Genomic DNA, 14,860 nt, shown 5'->3' on the forward strand with positions numbered 1-14,860 from the left:
CAGTTTGAATAACCTACATTTTCAGCTATTAGAACCGAAAGGAGAAATACTTGTGCTTGAAAATTTGTTTGTGGTGAGTTTGTATCTGTATGGTACTTTGTCGTCTGCAAGATGACTTCATGAGTGTGTTATTGGAAACACGGAACAAGAATAAAATGTAGTGACATGGTCTCTGATTGGATGAATAAAACCAAGAGAGAAGCCTGCAGGGGTGCAGGAGACGGCTTGTATCGTGTGTAGGTCGACGTCGCCTTTGTGATTTTCTTTTGTGTATGTCGTCTATTTACTTCCACGATTGAATGACTTCATCGGTGTTACCATTCCATTCTGTGTAGACTTTTCTATGGGATCGAGTCGGATTTAGCATGATGGTACTGTGATTTGTGCTTCACCGCTGATCTACAGGTCCTTCCTCCGTGTATAGTGTATAGTACGGTTTGCGAAGGCGACAGACTCACTACGCAAAATCTCATAGGGTGCCGGGTACCACTTAATTTCCTGTGGGACTTGCGCACTTCGTTTCTGCAAAAGGAAACTATTAAGGCATTCTTCAGATCAGACCAGGGTTTTGCTTCACATCGAGATTGTCTAAAGAGTCAGGCAGCTTGCCTCGTTCAACCGGAATTATTACTTGTGGTTAATAAAAGAAGTCGCACTTTTGCTGTTTGACATAGTTTGTTATCGTAATTGAGCGAGTAAAGCAAAGCAAGGAAACTTTATTATCCCGCTTCGCGATCAAGTAGATCTGACTGTGATAAAGAAATATGAATGGTGACGTCCAAGACCCGCGTTTCCTGACCACAACGTCGGCATTCGACAGGTTCTTTCCTGCCGACAACTTCGCCTTCGAACCCGACGACAGCCTCAACGACGATGTGGAGCAGGGTGAACACCATCCCGGGAAAGGTATGAACGGCACACCGAGAATCATGCTACAGGATGACGATGAGGATGATGAGTTCAGGAAGAAGCCGCCAAGTGAAACGCTCTCTAAGATGTCGGAGAAATATTCTTACCCTGACGTGTGTTCCTATTGCCACAAGCTATGGGATAAAACAGGTGAGAAAGAACTTTACCACACTTTGTGCACCTGCAATTTTGCGTTATATCTTTAACAGGTACAGATGTCAGTGTTATCATTCTATCAACATTTCAAAAAAGTGTTAGATTTGGGAAAAAACCGTATAAAAAATAGGCCAATAAATTATACCGAAGTTTATTCAAATTTTGGGCTCTTGCGCCGAGTTGCTTTGACTTCAATAATTGATTGACAAATTGCCCTTCATCGACAATCAGTGTTTTGAGCACTACACAGCTAGCCGTGATAAAATCAGGTGGGATTCGAACCCATGATCTCCTGATTGCTTGATAGGCGCCATATGCTCAAGACTACCGAACTTTCTTCCGATAGCCGTAAAAGATTCCCCTGATTCTGAATCCTGAACACATCGCAACATGTAACTGTTCATGATTGTAAATCAATGATTCCTGTGCCAAGTTATTTCCATCGCATCTGACTGGCAAAATGACATTCATCGGGGGTAATAATACGATATGCACATATACTTTCCATGTTCTGTCAAGCAGTGATATCATTATCAATAAACGTCGAAAGATCTTTCAGGAAGAATTCAATGGACATGCTATTTGGCCTGTCTGAGGAATGTTAATGATTGGACTTGACACAATGAAGAAAGTCGTCTGAACACCAGGAAGATACGAGGAAAAAGATGGAGAAGAAAAACCGATCGGTAAAAGAATTAGAGAAAGAGCAAATGGTACAAACTATATTACGTCATATAATGTGAATTGCTGTAAAGAGGTAAGACGAAAGAAAAAAAAAAACAGTGGAAGAAAAAGGAAAAGAGAAACCCAAGTAGGAGCACCATGTAAACTCGCTGGATTGCACCATAAACACGATAATGTGATGGACACAAACAGAGAACTGAAATATGGCACACCAGCGCAGAAGGAACTAATGTCTGTACAATACCTTCTGACCTTGCATAGCAATGAAATAACAAATCGCTGCTTACTAATAGAAAATTACTTTTAACAGGTGTCCGGACTCTCTAAAATATAATGTTATTAACGCAAATATAATGTTATTAACGCAATTGTATGTATACGTCAATTACTGAAGGAAATCAAACCAAACCCTTACAAAATATTTAGTAACCCTTTACGCAGCCGAAACAAGAACAACGTAGGGTTTTTTTCGTCCACCTGTTGATAGGAACGTGTAACCCTATGACTATTTTGTGCTCTAAAGCACGCCTAAATATATACCCGCATCTTAAGGGAGTAAGAGTATACCCTACATAAAATTTGAGTAGTATGCCATATACTGTTGTGAAATCAAATCGTAATATTTGATATCTATTCTTTCACAGTCCAATAAGTAGATACATAAAATATCAATATCATAACAAGCAGAGAGTGCCAAATCTACATGGACTTTTCAATGTTAATAGTCAAACGAGGACAGGTTAAAGGAAGAAATCACCGAAGAAAGAAAGCCAAAGCGATATATAGAATACAGTAATCTTGACAGCATTATAAAAGAGCACGAGAGAGCCAAGAATATACCTCAAAGGATGACTGAATGAATTCACCTGTTTGTGTTTCTGTTTAAATCGTAGTGTCACTTGGTATAGAAAAGAAGATAAAATTATAATGATAAAGAAACTTATGCCAGTGACAAAGCAAAGCAGATTTTCTTGATATGGGTTCTAAAGTAAATAAAGTAACTTGTACATAATTACTTTTTATGCATTACACCTAAACAAAATAATATTAATAGCGAATGTTGCTGTTGTTGTGAGCGCATTGTTTTGCCATGACTGCATGGTCATTACTTAGTATATCACAACTCAAACATTGTTGAAATAGTGAACCTCCCTCTGGGGATAAGCTCCCTAGCGCGTCGCTCACAATTAGCGCAGACCCCGAGCTCTGTCTGGTGAAATATAGTAGCAGTTGATTATGCCGAATCTTTGCCTCCGACCATAAAGGCACCAAAGAAACTCCTTCAGCAAAGTACTTATCATGGACGCTTCAAGGCAACCCCAATTTTTTTTTTCGTAGTGTAACCTCAGAGAACTTATTTTTCATGTCTGTTTAGCATGCGAAATAATTTTTATAAGCCCATAATACTGAATGTTTTGAAGAAAACACAGTTATCATAGTTGTAGAATAAGGCACGGTATGCGATAATCATCCAAGGCCGAAGTTGAATATGCAAAATATGAAACCTGCACTGAGCCATTCTAAAATCTCTTTTCTTGATGGTTTTCTTATAATGTCTTCATGCTCACATAGTGTTGTTGCACACCGATGAAAGACCAAGCAGTTTCAACTCGGATCTTAGTTATGAGTGATACCTGAGAAGCTGGAAATACGCACTGCAAAAACATCGGTGTTAGATTTAACACCACGGGTGTTAAATCTAACACCGATCAAGCTTCAATAGAGGACCACACCCACAGGTGTTAAAAATGCACTGTGATGGTGTTGAAAAGTGTTCACCTGACACTTCGTGGTGTTAATTTGACACTGTACTTGGTGTTATTTTGACACTGTATTGGTGTTAATTAAAAGATGACATCACATGGTGTTGATTTGATATTTGTTGGTGTTAATATCAATGGTTTAACACCCGTCCAGCTTCAATAAGAGACCACACCAGCTGGTGTTACTTTGGTGTGAATTTATTTTCACATTTTTTCAAAAATCTAGTATTTCAATGTAAAATTCTTGATCATCTTGTTTAAATTAAAAATCAACAAGAAGTGCAGTTACTAAGAAACTCTTCAAAAAACATTTTAAAATTTGGAAATGACACCCGGAGGTGTTAATTTAACACCATAAATGAGCACCGAAAATTTCACACCAGCTCGGTGTTCACTATTTAACACCGGACTTTTTGTAGTGCGTAGGGGATGTACAGCAATCATGAAGGAACTGATGCTTAGGTGTTAGGGTGCTATAACGAAAATGAAAAGAGGTGAAAGACTCCATTATGTAGCTATGAATTTGTTAAACCAGTTCGTCTTGACCCGCCACCATGGAAAGGCTGTGAACAACAATCGAAAGAAACCCTGATTGCTATTCAGAATAAAAGAAGAGAGATAGGTAAAATGACAATGTTTTGAAAAGTGCTTTGCGGATGCTTTATCTGGCTAAACACTCCAAAGTAAATCTGAAATTCTCTATCAAACTGTTTCAAAATAACACCTTTTTATAGGGAAAGACAAGGCTTCTTTGTAATTCACATACAACGCAGATAATCATGATAACAAAATGATCACTATATGCAGCTTTAAAAAAGCCAACTGCAACGCTAAATCTGATTCATCGTTATCAATTTATAAATTCAATGCAAATTTTTTTCCTTTATCCATGTCCCCCCCTTCTTTGTCCTCTCCACAATTTTCTGTTCCACTTTATTTCAGTTCGTATCAAAACATGCATAAGCCCTTCATATCATCATCATTAGTATTATTGTTATTGTTATTATTATTATTATTATTATTATTATTATTTGGTATTATTGTTCCTGTTATCATTATCGTTTTAATTATTGATATCATTATTATTTGTATCATTTTCATTATTAGCTGTAATGTAGTATTAGTAGTGGTGGTGATGGTGGTGGCGATTGTATCCAGTAACAGCTCCAGGTGTATGGTATAATCTAGCATTTGTAAGCGCAGGGAGAAGTGAAAGAATTCACTGTGCCACTGTGATTAATGTTTAGTGATCATTGATGATTTTTGTATATTTCATCATCATGCCAATGTAACTCTAGACGTCATCGTCATCATACTTTTTCACTGTGGCGATGGTATGTATGTAGAAGAAACTGGTAGCACCAGTGGATCGTGATGGAAAAAGTGGAGAAATTTAATGTAGCTTATTTAGATCACTTCACTAGGTGTTAAGGATGCGTCACCCTACTCAAAAAGGCTTGTATTGATTACTTGGTGTGGTGTTATTCTACCCACTTACACTCCAAAGTATGCTGGTGGGTATCCAGCGCAAAGTGTTTTCGGAGTCCAATTACCAATCCGCGAAATATCAAACCCCGTGCTATCCTATCAAGGATAGAGATTGAAAGTCGAGGTTGTGTTCAAAGTTACAGGTAATGGCCAATATCACCAGCAAGATAATTTGAGTGTCGAGCGGATACAGATTGGTCTATCTGCCCTCATGTTTTCCGTTTTCATCATCATCATCATCATCATCTGGTACAGGAAGAAGGCGTTGGCCTGTAATTCCCGATCACTGCTTCTTGTTTGGCCTGTACTTAACTGAGTACGACAGAGTACGACATGCGCAGGAGTGGAGTCATGGGAGATCAAAATGATGCTCCCACCAATATTTGTCAATATATCTTTAAAAATTTTCAGTTGTTGACAAGACCACTATATGTTCCGGCAAGCTGTTCCAGTCCTGTATTATACGTTTGCTGAAAGACTTGCTTCGAACATCCAATCTGCAATGTTCTCTTTGGATCTTGAAGCAGTGTCCTCTTGTGGTTCTACTTGTAGGTTTGGTTCCTTTACTCATCTCCACTCCCTCCAAATTCGTTTTACTTTCTTTCGAGTTTTCCTCCTTTCTCCTTTACTTTAGGCTTCTCCATTTTCTACTTCATCTTATACGAATTTCCTTCCACTCTCCTTTAACGTTCCTGTTTCCTTTTTATCTTATATTTTTATTGATATCTATAAATAAGTGTGCATTTTCCTTACGCTTAGTGAAGTACAAAATGTATATCGCTAGGTTACGTCATTTATGTCGCACAGCCATTCACAAGGCTCAAAAATAAATGAATAAATGGATAATAAATAAATGAATAAATAAATGAATACATACATAAATAAAATATACAAATAAATAAATGAATAAATAAATAAATAAATAAATTGATTAATAGATAGATAGATAGATAGATAGATAAATAAATAAATAAATAAATAAATAAAAGGGGAATGGCAACAGTCAATCAATTCTTGTTACCAACACGCCCAAAAGCTTAACAAAATGCCCATATTGGTCTTATGGCAGGGAGATATTCTCCCTGGTCTTAGTCATCTTTGTCTATTTGTGACACACCGTCAACTGCAGTAAAAACCCCAATTACTACTTAAACAACATTTTTATCAGGAGTGCTTATTGATAAACTGAGAAATATTCACCGATACTATTCGTTCTACAAGTGGATAAGGAAATTCAATCTCACACGTCATGCAAAGTCTGTTTCTAACTTAACAATGTAAAAGCCGACGACATATCAATTTATACTACCTTATCCAATTCACAGGATTTGACAGGTATAGTACGAGCACACACCATGCAATGCGCGACCACAGCAAACGCTACTCCAAAGCTCTGTGTTGTGTTACTAGTTTGAAGCGTGATGGGAGTGACCCCCTACTTCCTTAGAAGAGTTCCATTTCTCTTAAAATGGAAGTGATGATTTCCATCATAAAAAATCGAAATCATTGTAGATTTTTTCTCCTTCAGGACTCTTTATCATCAATCACATACCACACGTTTATTTCTGGTTTGTTATAATTCTTGATTCCATTTTCTTGTATGAACAAACAGCTCACAAAATGTGGTACAGCAATATAGTGTTATGGGTTCTAAGATCAGAGCAATAATTATATGTATGTGATTATCATCATCATTCTCATTATGATTTTATTCGCTTATTACTATGATATAATCAGATGTAATACCGGTCCAATTCATGGATGTAACATGTGAAAAGTGGATATCAAATACAGTAAACAATACGACACGAAATTGTATTGGCACTAAAATTACTCCATGCACAGGACTGTAGTCAGACATATCATTAAAAAGAACCAATGCGTGTTAAATTATATCAATGACGATTTATATTACCTTGATCATTATTTACGTGCCCACAATATCTAATTTAACTAATATGATAGCTTTCTATGTTTCCTCAGATCAGCTTAAGCCCAAAGAAACCTTCCAAACTGAGATTCTGTCAATGTCATTGTCTGTCAATCACGGCTAAATACTAAGTATGATCAACAAATGACATTAGAATTTACCTTTGCATAGACTGAGCATTTATCTGCATGTTTTCCTCCAATGTCTTTTGTTAATTAGTATTTTAGAAGTAATTGACAGGTGATGTAATTGACAAACTCTTGCTTCGGAAGGTCATCTGCATATGGGCGTATCCAACAGATCTGCATGGAGAAAATAGGAAATTAGTATAAATTGTATGACAGGTATTTAGGTATTCATTTGGCCACACAATAGTGATGTTGAGGGTATCATAAACCAACACAAGTAAGCATGAATTTGCATTGCATAGGTCCTTAAGTACTATGGGTCTGGAGGGACATGATTTGTAAAGTGGATATGTCATGGGCCTGCAGGAGACTAACTGTACAGATGGCGACCTGTGGATGGCGACTCAGGTCTCGGCGACGCGTCTCGCCGACGTCTCCTGGAAACTAGCGCTGGGTTTCCAGATAGTCGCAGGAGAATCGAACATGGTCAGCTGTTTCAGGAGACTTTGTCCAGTCTCCAGCTCGGAGACGTCTCCGCGACGTGACGGTCTCCGTCGGTTGCGGCCACGTCGTGGAGACTGATTTTGTCCGTGACGTCTCCGCAACCTTGCGGAGACCCATGGTGGCCTATATGGGCGATGATGTTAAGATGTCGCAGATATATTCGTCTCCGCAACTAGGCAGTCGTCTCGGAAAAATCTCTGCGACTTCCAGGCAATTTAAGTCGTCACCTTGTCTGCAGTCGCTTTGTCGGTGAGACCAAAAACCGCTTTTTGGTCTTCCGAATCGAAAAAGTCGTCGCAACTGATCAGTCGCAACAGTTGCGGCGACTTCTCCGCCAGTGAGATGGGTCCTTTAGACATTGTCCAATTAGAATAAAAGGGTATTTAGATGCACTGGTCAGAAATCGAACTCACAATCTTCTGTGCAGGAATCCAGAGCCTTAACCATTATACCGCAGTGTCTCTCTACCGCGGTGCTCCCACTGTGACTGTTTTATCGCAGGTAACCACGTTAAGTCTTGATGAGACAAAAAGTGGATAAACCTGTCTCTTTGATATTTTGATTCCAGGAACCACGGAGATGATATCGCCCTGTGAGTGTCCGCGGTCCAAGCTCCACGTCCACGAATCGTGCCTAAAGACGTGGTTGAAGGAGAGTGGCAAAGTTCGATGTCGAGAATGCAATTCGGCCTACAGCGACCAGAAGGAGAAGCAACAAAGGGCCGAGTCGGTAAGTCACTTTACGTTTTACTTTAGCGCGAAATAAAAATGACTTCGCGAAGATGACCGCCATTTCTGCTAGAATTCAACGCGAAGCACAGCCAGAAAGAGCTGACATTAAATCGTTCATTTGTATTGACAACAATAATGCATTATATGACTATAGCATTTCCAAGGATCAGCCCTGAGAAGGCTTAGCACGAAGAAAAGTTGCGAGAACTTAATGACACCACTGCATTTTGCGATTACGAAAATTGTTTCCCTTGGGACAAAAGCTCAATAGATATTAGAACACTTTACAAATAAAGAACGTTGCCAACGTTTCCTTTCTGAATCTGTTGCAGTCACATCAACTATGTGTTTTAAGATATCTAGGAAAACGAGAAAATCTTTGCTATTCTTTTCTTAGAACCCATCTCTAAACATAAGGAAACCAAAACCCAAAGAGAAATATAGATTGAGTGAAAGCAGCAACATTAGTAGAACACATCAGTGAAAGTTTGAGGAAAATCGGACAATCGATGCAAAAATTATACATTTTTAATGTTTTGGTATTGGAACCACTGGATGACGAGACTACTAGAGTTCATGAAGTCATGTGTAGACAACGATATAAAGAAAATATACAAGTAAAGAGAATTCCACACACACACACACACACACACACACACACACACACACACAAATCACTTTTTATGAAATTTACATATTCCATAAACTTGATACTGACATATGTTAAAGGTAGTAATTATTCCCCCTGCTTTCTGAAAGCGGTTAGTCAAGTGCTCTTTCATTACACTAGTATGCTAGAAAAACGAACTCATGTTAAATTTTCTTTGTATTTTCTTTATAATTGTTGTCCGCACATGATGTCATAAACTCAAGTAGTCTCCTCACCCTGCGGCTCTAACAAAAACTTTAAAAAATCCTAACTTTTGCATCAATTGTCCGATTTTCCTTAAACTTTCACTGATGTATTCTACTAATGTTGCTGCTTTCACTAAATCCACATTTCTCGTTGGGTTTTGGTTTCCTTTAAAGACAAAAAAAAAAAAAAATGTGCATGCGCAAACGGCCTGACAATCACGTGACCAAAGTGGCTACCTTATGGTGGCCGTAGGATGTCATGCGATTCAAATCATTATCTGTCTGTGTCATTAATGGTCCACTGATTTACTGTTTCTATCTCAGTTGTTTTCTTTGTCATTTTGACTTTCAAGTCATTCTCTCAAACTCTCTTAATCATGAATGTGTAAGAAAAATCTTGAAACTCCAAAATAATACATCTGATATTGAAAATGATCATCGAAAATTTATTGATTTATCTGTCAATTGCAATATCTTATTTAACCACACTGAATGAAAATCTTGTGTGATGAATAGGCCTGTATCATTTGTAAAATAATCACTTTTAAATTTACATGTTGTCCTGTAAAATAATAACTCAAATTGCAGACTTTTTGTCGTCGGGATTGAGAGGTTCACCTTTAAAGAGTCCTTGCCACTAAAATGACAAAAGTCATACACACTTCACGTCATTGTTGACCTTTGCAATGATGTCGTCATGATAGTATGGCCAAATATCCCTAGGAGGAGTGTGTTTATTGATCTACCGGATTTGAGTAAACTACATTACTAATATAAGTTCAAGTATAAAACCCAGAACAGTAGCTCTTCTGTATTCTCATACATAAACAGAGAGTGTTTGACGTCGAGAATGTATTAAGTTTAAGGTTGAATGATTGATTTTTTTTTTCAAAGCAGGGTCAAAGTCCTGTTTCAGCTCAATTTCGACATCGATTATAGTATGATTCTTTTTTAATTTAAAAAAAAAACTTCTTGCCTAGTATTCGATCAAGTAACCTGCAGCAGCTCATTTTGCTTTGTTTTTCAAACCTCCTTTCTGTTTGGTCTTGTCCCTAAATCACAACTTTCCGCAAAATACTCGCAGACCAGAATATAAGTCTTTACGCCATCCATACAATTTTTGTTTCATAAACACACAGACACACACATACACGCATAATGTGATTATATACCAAATGTTTCTTCTCAGGAAGTTGTCCATCAGGTAAATAATACATTCTGTTTCGTGGAGTTTTGATACCAACCATCGTACTTAGTACGCGTTATCGTATACACAACATCAAAGTCCTTGAGAGATGGTGGTGCAGCGAGGTGGTGAGAGTTTTAGATTCTATCTTGCCTCGAAAAGAATCTCCCCACTGAATGGGTCTACCTTTCCAGCAAGCTGATATCTACTATTGATTGTAACCTCATTGATACAAAATTAAACCTGCCTCAAAAACTATACACTAGGTTGCGACCCCATACCCAAGTAATATGTCACCAATCAAGTATTGTGTGTATCTAAGACAAAGTTATCAGTATGACTAACTCTTACCCTGTCGTCGACGAACTCGGGAAATTTGTTGCTGTTGTTGTTGTTGTTGTTGTTGTCGTTGTTGTTGTTTGCAATTATATATTTTTCTCTATGAGGGGACTGCATTCTACAAGCTCTGCTTTTTAGCAGTCCCCTCCATTTCCAGCAATAGTGTTTATGCATTTACCGCAGTGACGTAACAGTTATTTGTATCTCTGTTGATAATTTACCTGTATCTCTTTTACAATGTTATTCTGTTCATCGCATTGTGGTACTGATTTCATGACGTCTGTGTATATGAGCGTTTCTTTGTATTTCTTATTATATGTTTGTTGGAAGTGAAATAAATCAACTTGAACTTGAACTTGAACTCTTTCTCGCCAAACAGGTCGTCCAGCAAGCCAACATGTGTATCATCGTGGTTCTCATGCCCCTTGGTACTGTCATGGTAGTCACCGCGTGTCTACTGCTCGACACCATAAGGTCCGCCCAAGCCAAGCGGGCGGCTGGTGAGGAGACCGACTACCTGGGCATCCCACCGGTCAGCTTTGGATTCCTAATGATCTTTATGTTCTGCCTGATTCTCCTAGCTGTCTGTGCCACTCGCTCGTTCATGGGAGGCAACAACAACAACAACTCCGACGAGATGATGTTGTCAAAAATATGACCCAGTCATTAACATCCATATCCTTAATGCCAGGTCTTTCGGTGTTCACTTTTCTTTTAATTAAAGTTTGGAGTTTTTGTAATCATCCAGACGCTTTCTACGTTATATGAACAGTTTGAGGTGCTTCTACAGAGCTGGGAAATCTTGCAGAAGGTTATAGAGCTCACCCTTGTCTTCCAATTCAGATGTGGCCTTCGATTTATAACACCTCCCAAAGTAAATCATCTCTCAGCTGAACTCCAGCATTATCTGATCAGAGTTATTTGACCACACGATTCGTGTATCATATTTCATCCACGTCCTGCAGATACATGGACTTACGAATAAGAAAAAGCAAAGTACAATATTTATACAGTATTTACTTATTCAATATTGTAGTATAATTATTTTCTACTTCAAAGTCACTGATATATATAGCGTTGCGTGTATCATGGTAATTAAACGTATGTTTCTGTAAATCGTGGACTTACCAGCTGACCAAGATATTATCCATGGTCAACAATTCATTGCTCAGAGCAACTCAATATCTTTGCGTTTTGTTTTTTGTTTTTTTCATAGAAATCAGTGGAAACTCATCAAATTGTATACCGCAGATTGTTATACATTGGTAAAGCTCTTCACTGGATTTGTACAGCATGGTATCATGTTTTCCGTGTTTGCAGAATTAAAAGAAAAGAATACCAGCTTACAGGAGTCCAGTTCATGTAAAATGTAATTACAGTGAAATCCGTCCATAGCGCGGCCTAACCAAAATGAAACGAAAAGAGTGGCTGTTACAGACAATTGGCTGGTATAGACAGATGGCCGCTATTATAGGGCAGGTTTGACTGTATTATGTCTAACTCTGATAAATTATTTGGAGTTTATGGACTCGGGAGTGATATACAAAGTGTGTCATTACGTCTGAAGCTAATTCAGAACGTTTCTTTTTTTTTTAAATCACAAAGTGGTAACTCTTTTGTAGCATGGGTTTACCACACACATAATTATATATTGTATCTCTTCATGTGCCACGAATACATTAGCCACTGCCCATCAGCCACCAGCCAATGGTCTGCCATTGGAGGGTAATTGTTGCTTAGAGTGGGTGGGGTGCATAGAGTGGCTCCTTTTATGATTCTTATCTTTAAAGGCGGTATACTCATCTTTTCTAAACTATACAAACTACCATCGTCCAAGGAGAGCACTTGTATCGTATTATATTACTATACACGTGTCAAATTTCTAATAACTAATATAGGCCTATCTATATCAATACTATGTTCAGACGTGAGCCAGCGTGAGTATAGTTATCCTACGTAATTTTCTCTCAGCTTAGCTTGAAATGAAATGAGTCTTTTAGATACTCGTAGATCACATGTATGTTTATCTGATTTAGTCAAATGTTACCGTGATACAACCGAATGAAAGTTGCGACATGTATGATAAACATTGTATGGCCAAAGAGAGAGTTGTCTGTGCTGATGAGGGCCGGTCAAAGACTATTCTCCCGAGATTATCAGAAGAATTTGACTGCAATTCACTTCCAAAGTAAACTCATCACAGATAGTGTATGGTAGCATGAATTCAATAAGATATGTCAATGTATCTCCTGTATATCAATGTATCTACTCATGTATCGTTCCTGAAGACGTATCATTTTCATGTGTTTAAAAATTTACAAACTGTTGAATGTCATTTCAAAGAAATAAGTGCCTATCATACTGGAGTTATAGCTTGTACAGCAGCTGCTAATAGTTGAACGTCATGCACCGTTCATGTTGTTATCAGTCAGTGATGATGTAAAGTTATATATAGACTGAACGTCATCAAGCGGTAAATAAATCAACTCGACAACAATTAATCGTTCTGACAGCAAAGTTATATCGCATCTCTTTCTTTTTTTCCTTTTTGATTTGGCAAACGATGTTACAGTGTGGGATTCTCTCAAGGCAAATTTCTTTTTATGTGCGTTGCCTTTTTTGGCTGTGTCAATAAACCCATATGAGTCCATTACTCAAATATACATACGCCAGATGCACTGTGCATTGATTGCTGTTTGACAGCTAGAACTGGATATAATGTTTGTGTATACTGTACAATTATGTTACTTGTGGATCTGTGCTGCATGTGTACACGTTACGGAATGGGCGCTTTTAGTGACACGGAATGTATGGGCTTGTCGTAGGCTGATTTATTGTATGCATGCATCGAGGCATGGCAACTAACTCCAGAGAAGTTTGCTCATCTTTGGCAAAAGTCTAGCAAAAAGATGACTTGTTATTTTTTCATTCTCAGTAGAGTGCTATAGACAGTACAATGCTTTTTGGGGGCTAGAAAGGTGTATTACCTGCATTGTTAACATGTAACCTAGAAATGTTTGACCTCGATGGAAAGACTCAGGCTTGCTGACAAAAGCAGACAATGTCTTTCACAATATTTTGAGTCGCTGTACTCTAAGTAAATACTGCCATACTGGGACTACAGAGAATTAACTTTAGATTATGATCGAGGGATATACTTATAAAGGGTGCATCCATACTTGCATGGAAAACTTGATGGAATATTATACATAGTCCGAAAAAAGCGAATGTACAAATTTGGCGTCAGTGACAACTCAAACACCAACTTCACTTTTGTAACTGTCGTATGGAACAAAGACTGTATAGAGATGATATCAAAATTGGAGCTACATTTTGTACACGCTATTGTCTTCCAATGAAAATGCTAGACAGGCTCCTAATGTGTTTAGACCTACATGGAGGTTTTTTTTTTTTTGTGGACAAATATTTTGTATACAGCTATGTATGTATGTATGTATGTATGTATGTATGTATGTATGTAAACACTAAACAGTAATATGTAAAAATCATATTTTGCTACGATATAGTTATGGTGTACATGTATATGAAAGAGGAATTCCTTTTTACTTGGTGTGTAATAAAATGATACCTTTTCAAATGCGATTTTGTTTTTTTGCGTCGTCTTTCATGGTCATGTTGTTTTTGCCGTTTCTGTTTCTTATACAAAACGTCTGTATTTGTCATGAGGTCGTGTAAGAGAGACAGACGTAGACAGTAATATATATATCAGAGAGAGGGGGAGGGAGAGAGATGGCTCTACGATCAAACAGGGTTTCATGGCGGTCTATGGCCTTGCGTACACTGACCGATGAAGTTTGAAACTTGGCGCCAACTGGAACACAGTTTGCTGTGCTTTGGGTAAGGAGCTTCCAGCAGCAGAACGAGTTCCCATACAGACAATATTGAATTTGGTTTGTTTTATACACTATTTTCTTTGTTGAAAATGAAAAGCAATAAATCAAATGAAAAGATATGAAGGTAAGTTCGTAGAGAAAACCCCGAAGTTTATAGGCAGGTATGTATGCTTCACCCGTCCAACCATGCGCTCACTAATCCGATCTCAGCACGTTGCACATTATAGGCTCTATCTATCATTCTTTGGTTCTATTCCACCTTTGCATAGCAGTGAAACGGGGCTGAGAGGTTGAGGATTCAATCCCAGCCTTCCTATTGTACTCTGCTGGTAT

The 14,860-nt window shown here is 38.0% G+C and overlaps 1 protein-coding gene across 1 annotated transcript; it reads left to right on the top strand.

The window, feature by feature from the left end:
• The first annotated feature begins 208 nt into the window (after positions 1-208).
• LOC139730846 (uncharacterized) lies at positions 209-11,446 on the top strand. Its single transcript, XM_071641755.1, has 3 exons — positions 209-1,059; positions 8,131-8,291; positions 11,053-11,446. Exons 1-3 carry the CDS (start codon positions 765-767, stop codon positions 11,329-11,331), a joined length of 735 nt encoding a protein of 244 aa, XP_071497856.1. The 5' UTR covers positions 209-764; the 3' UTR covers positions 11,332-11,446.
• The last annotated feature ends 3,414 nt before the right edge of the window (positions 11,447-14,860 follow it).

This window comes from Diadema antillarum, unplaced genomic scaffold (assembly GCF_040938485.1).
Source record: "Diadema antillarum isolate AM-2024a unplaced genomic scaffold, OU_Dant_1.0 scf00000002, whole genome shotgun sequence".
NCBI classification, from domain to species: Eukaryota; Metazoa; Echinodermata; class Echinoidea; order Diadematoida; family Diadematidae; genus Diadema; species Diadema antillarum.

Bases quoted from the DNA above. Each gene is read 5' to 3' on its own strand.
- LOC139730846 (XM_071641755.1), top strand. From the start codon at position 765: ATGAATGGTGACGTCCAAGACCCGCGTTTCCTGACCACAACGTCGGCA. The intron at 1,060-8,130 runs GTGAGAAAGAAC...TTTTGATTCCAG, and splicing joins CAAGCTATGGGATAAAACAG to GAACCACGGAGATGATATCG. The intron at 8,292-11,052 runs GTAAGTCACTTT...CTCGCCAAACAG, and splicing joins AGCAACAAAGGGCCGAGTCG to GTCGTCCAGCAAGCCAACAT.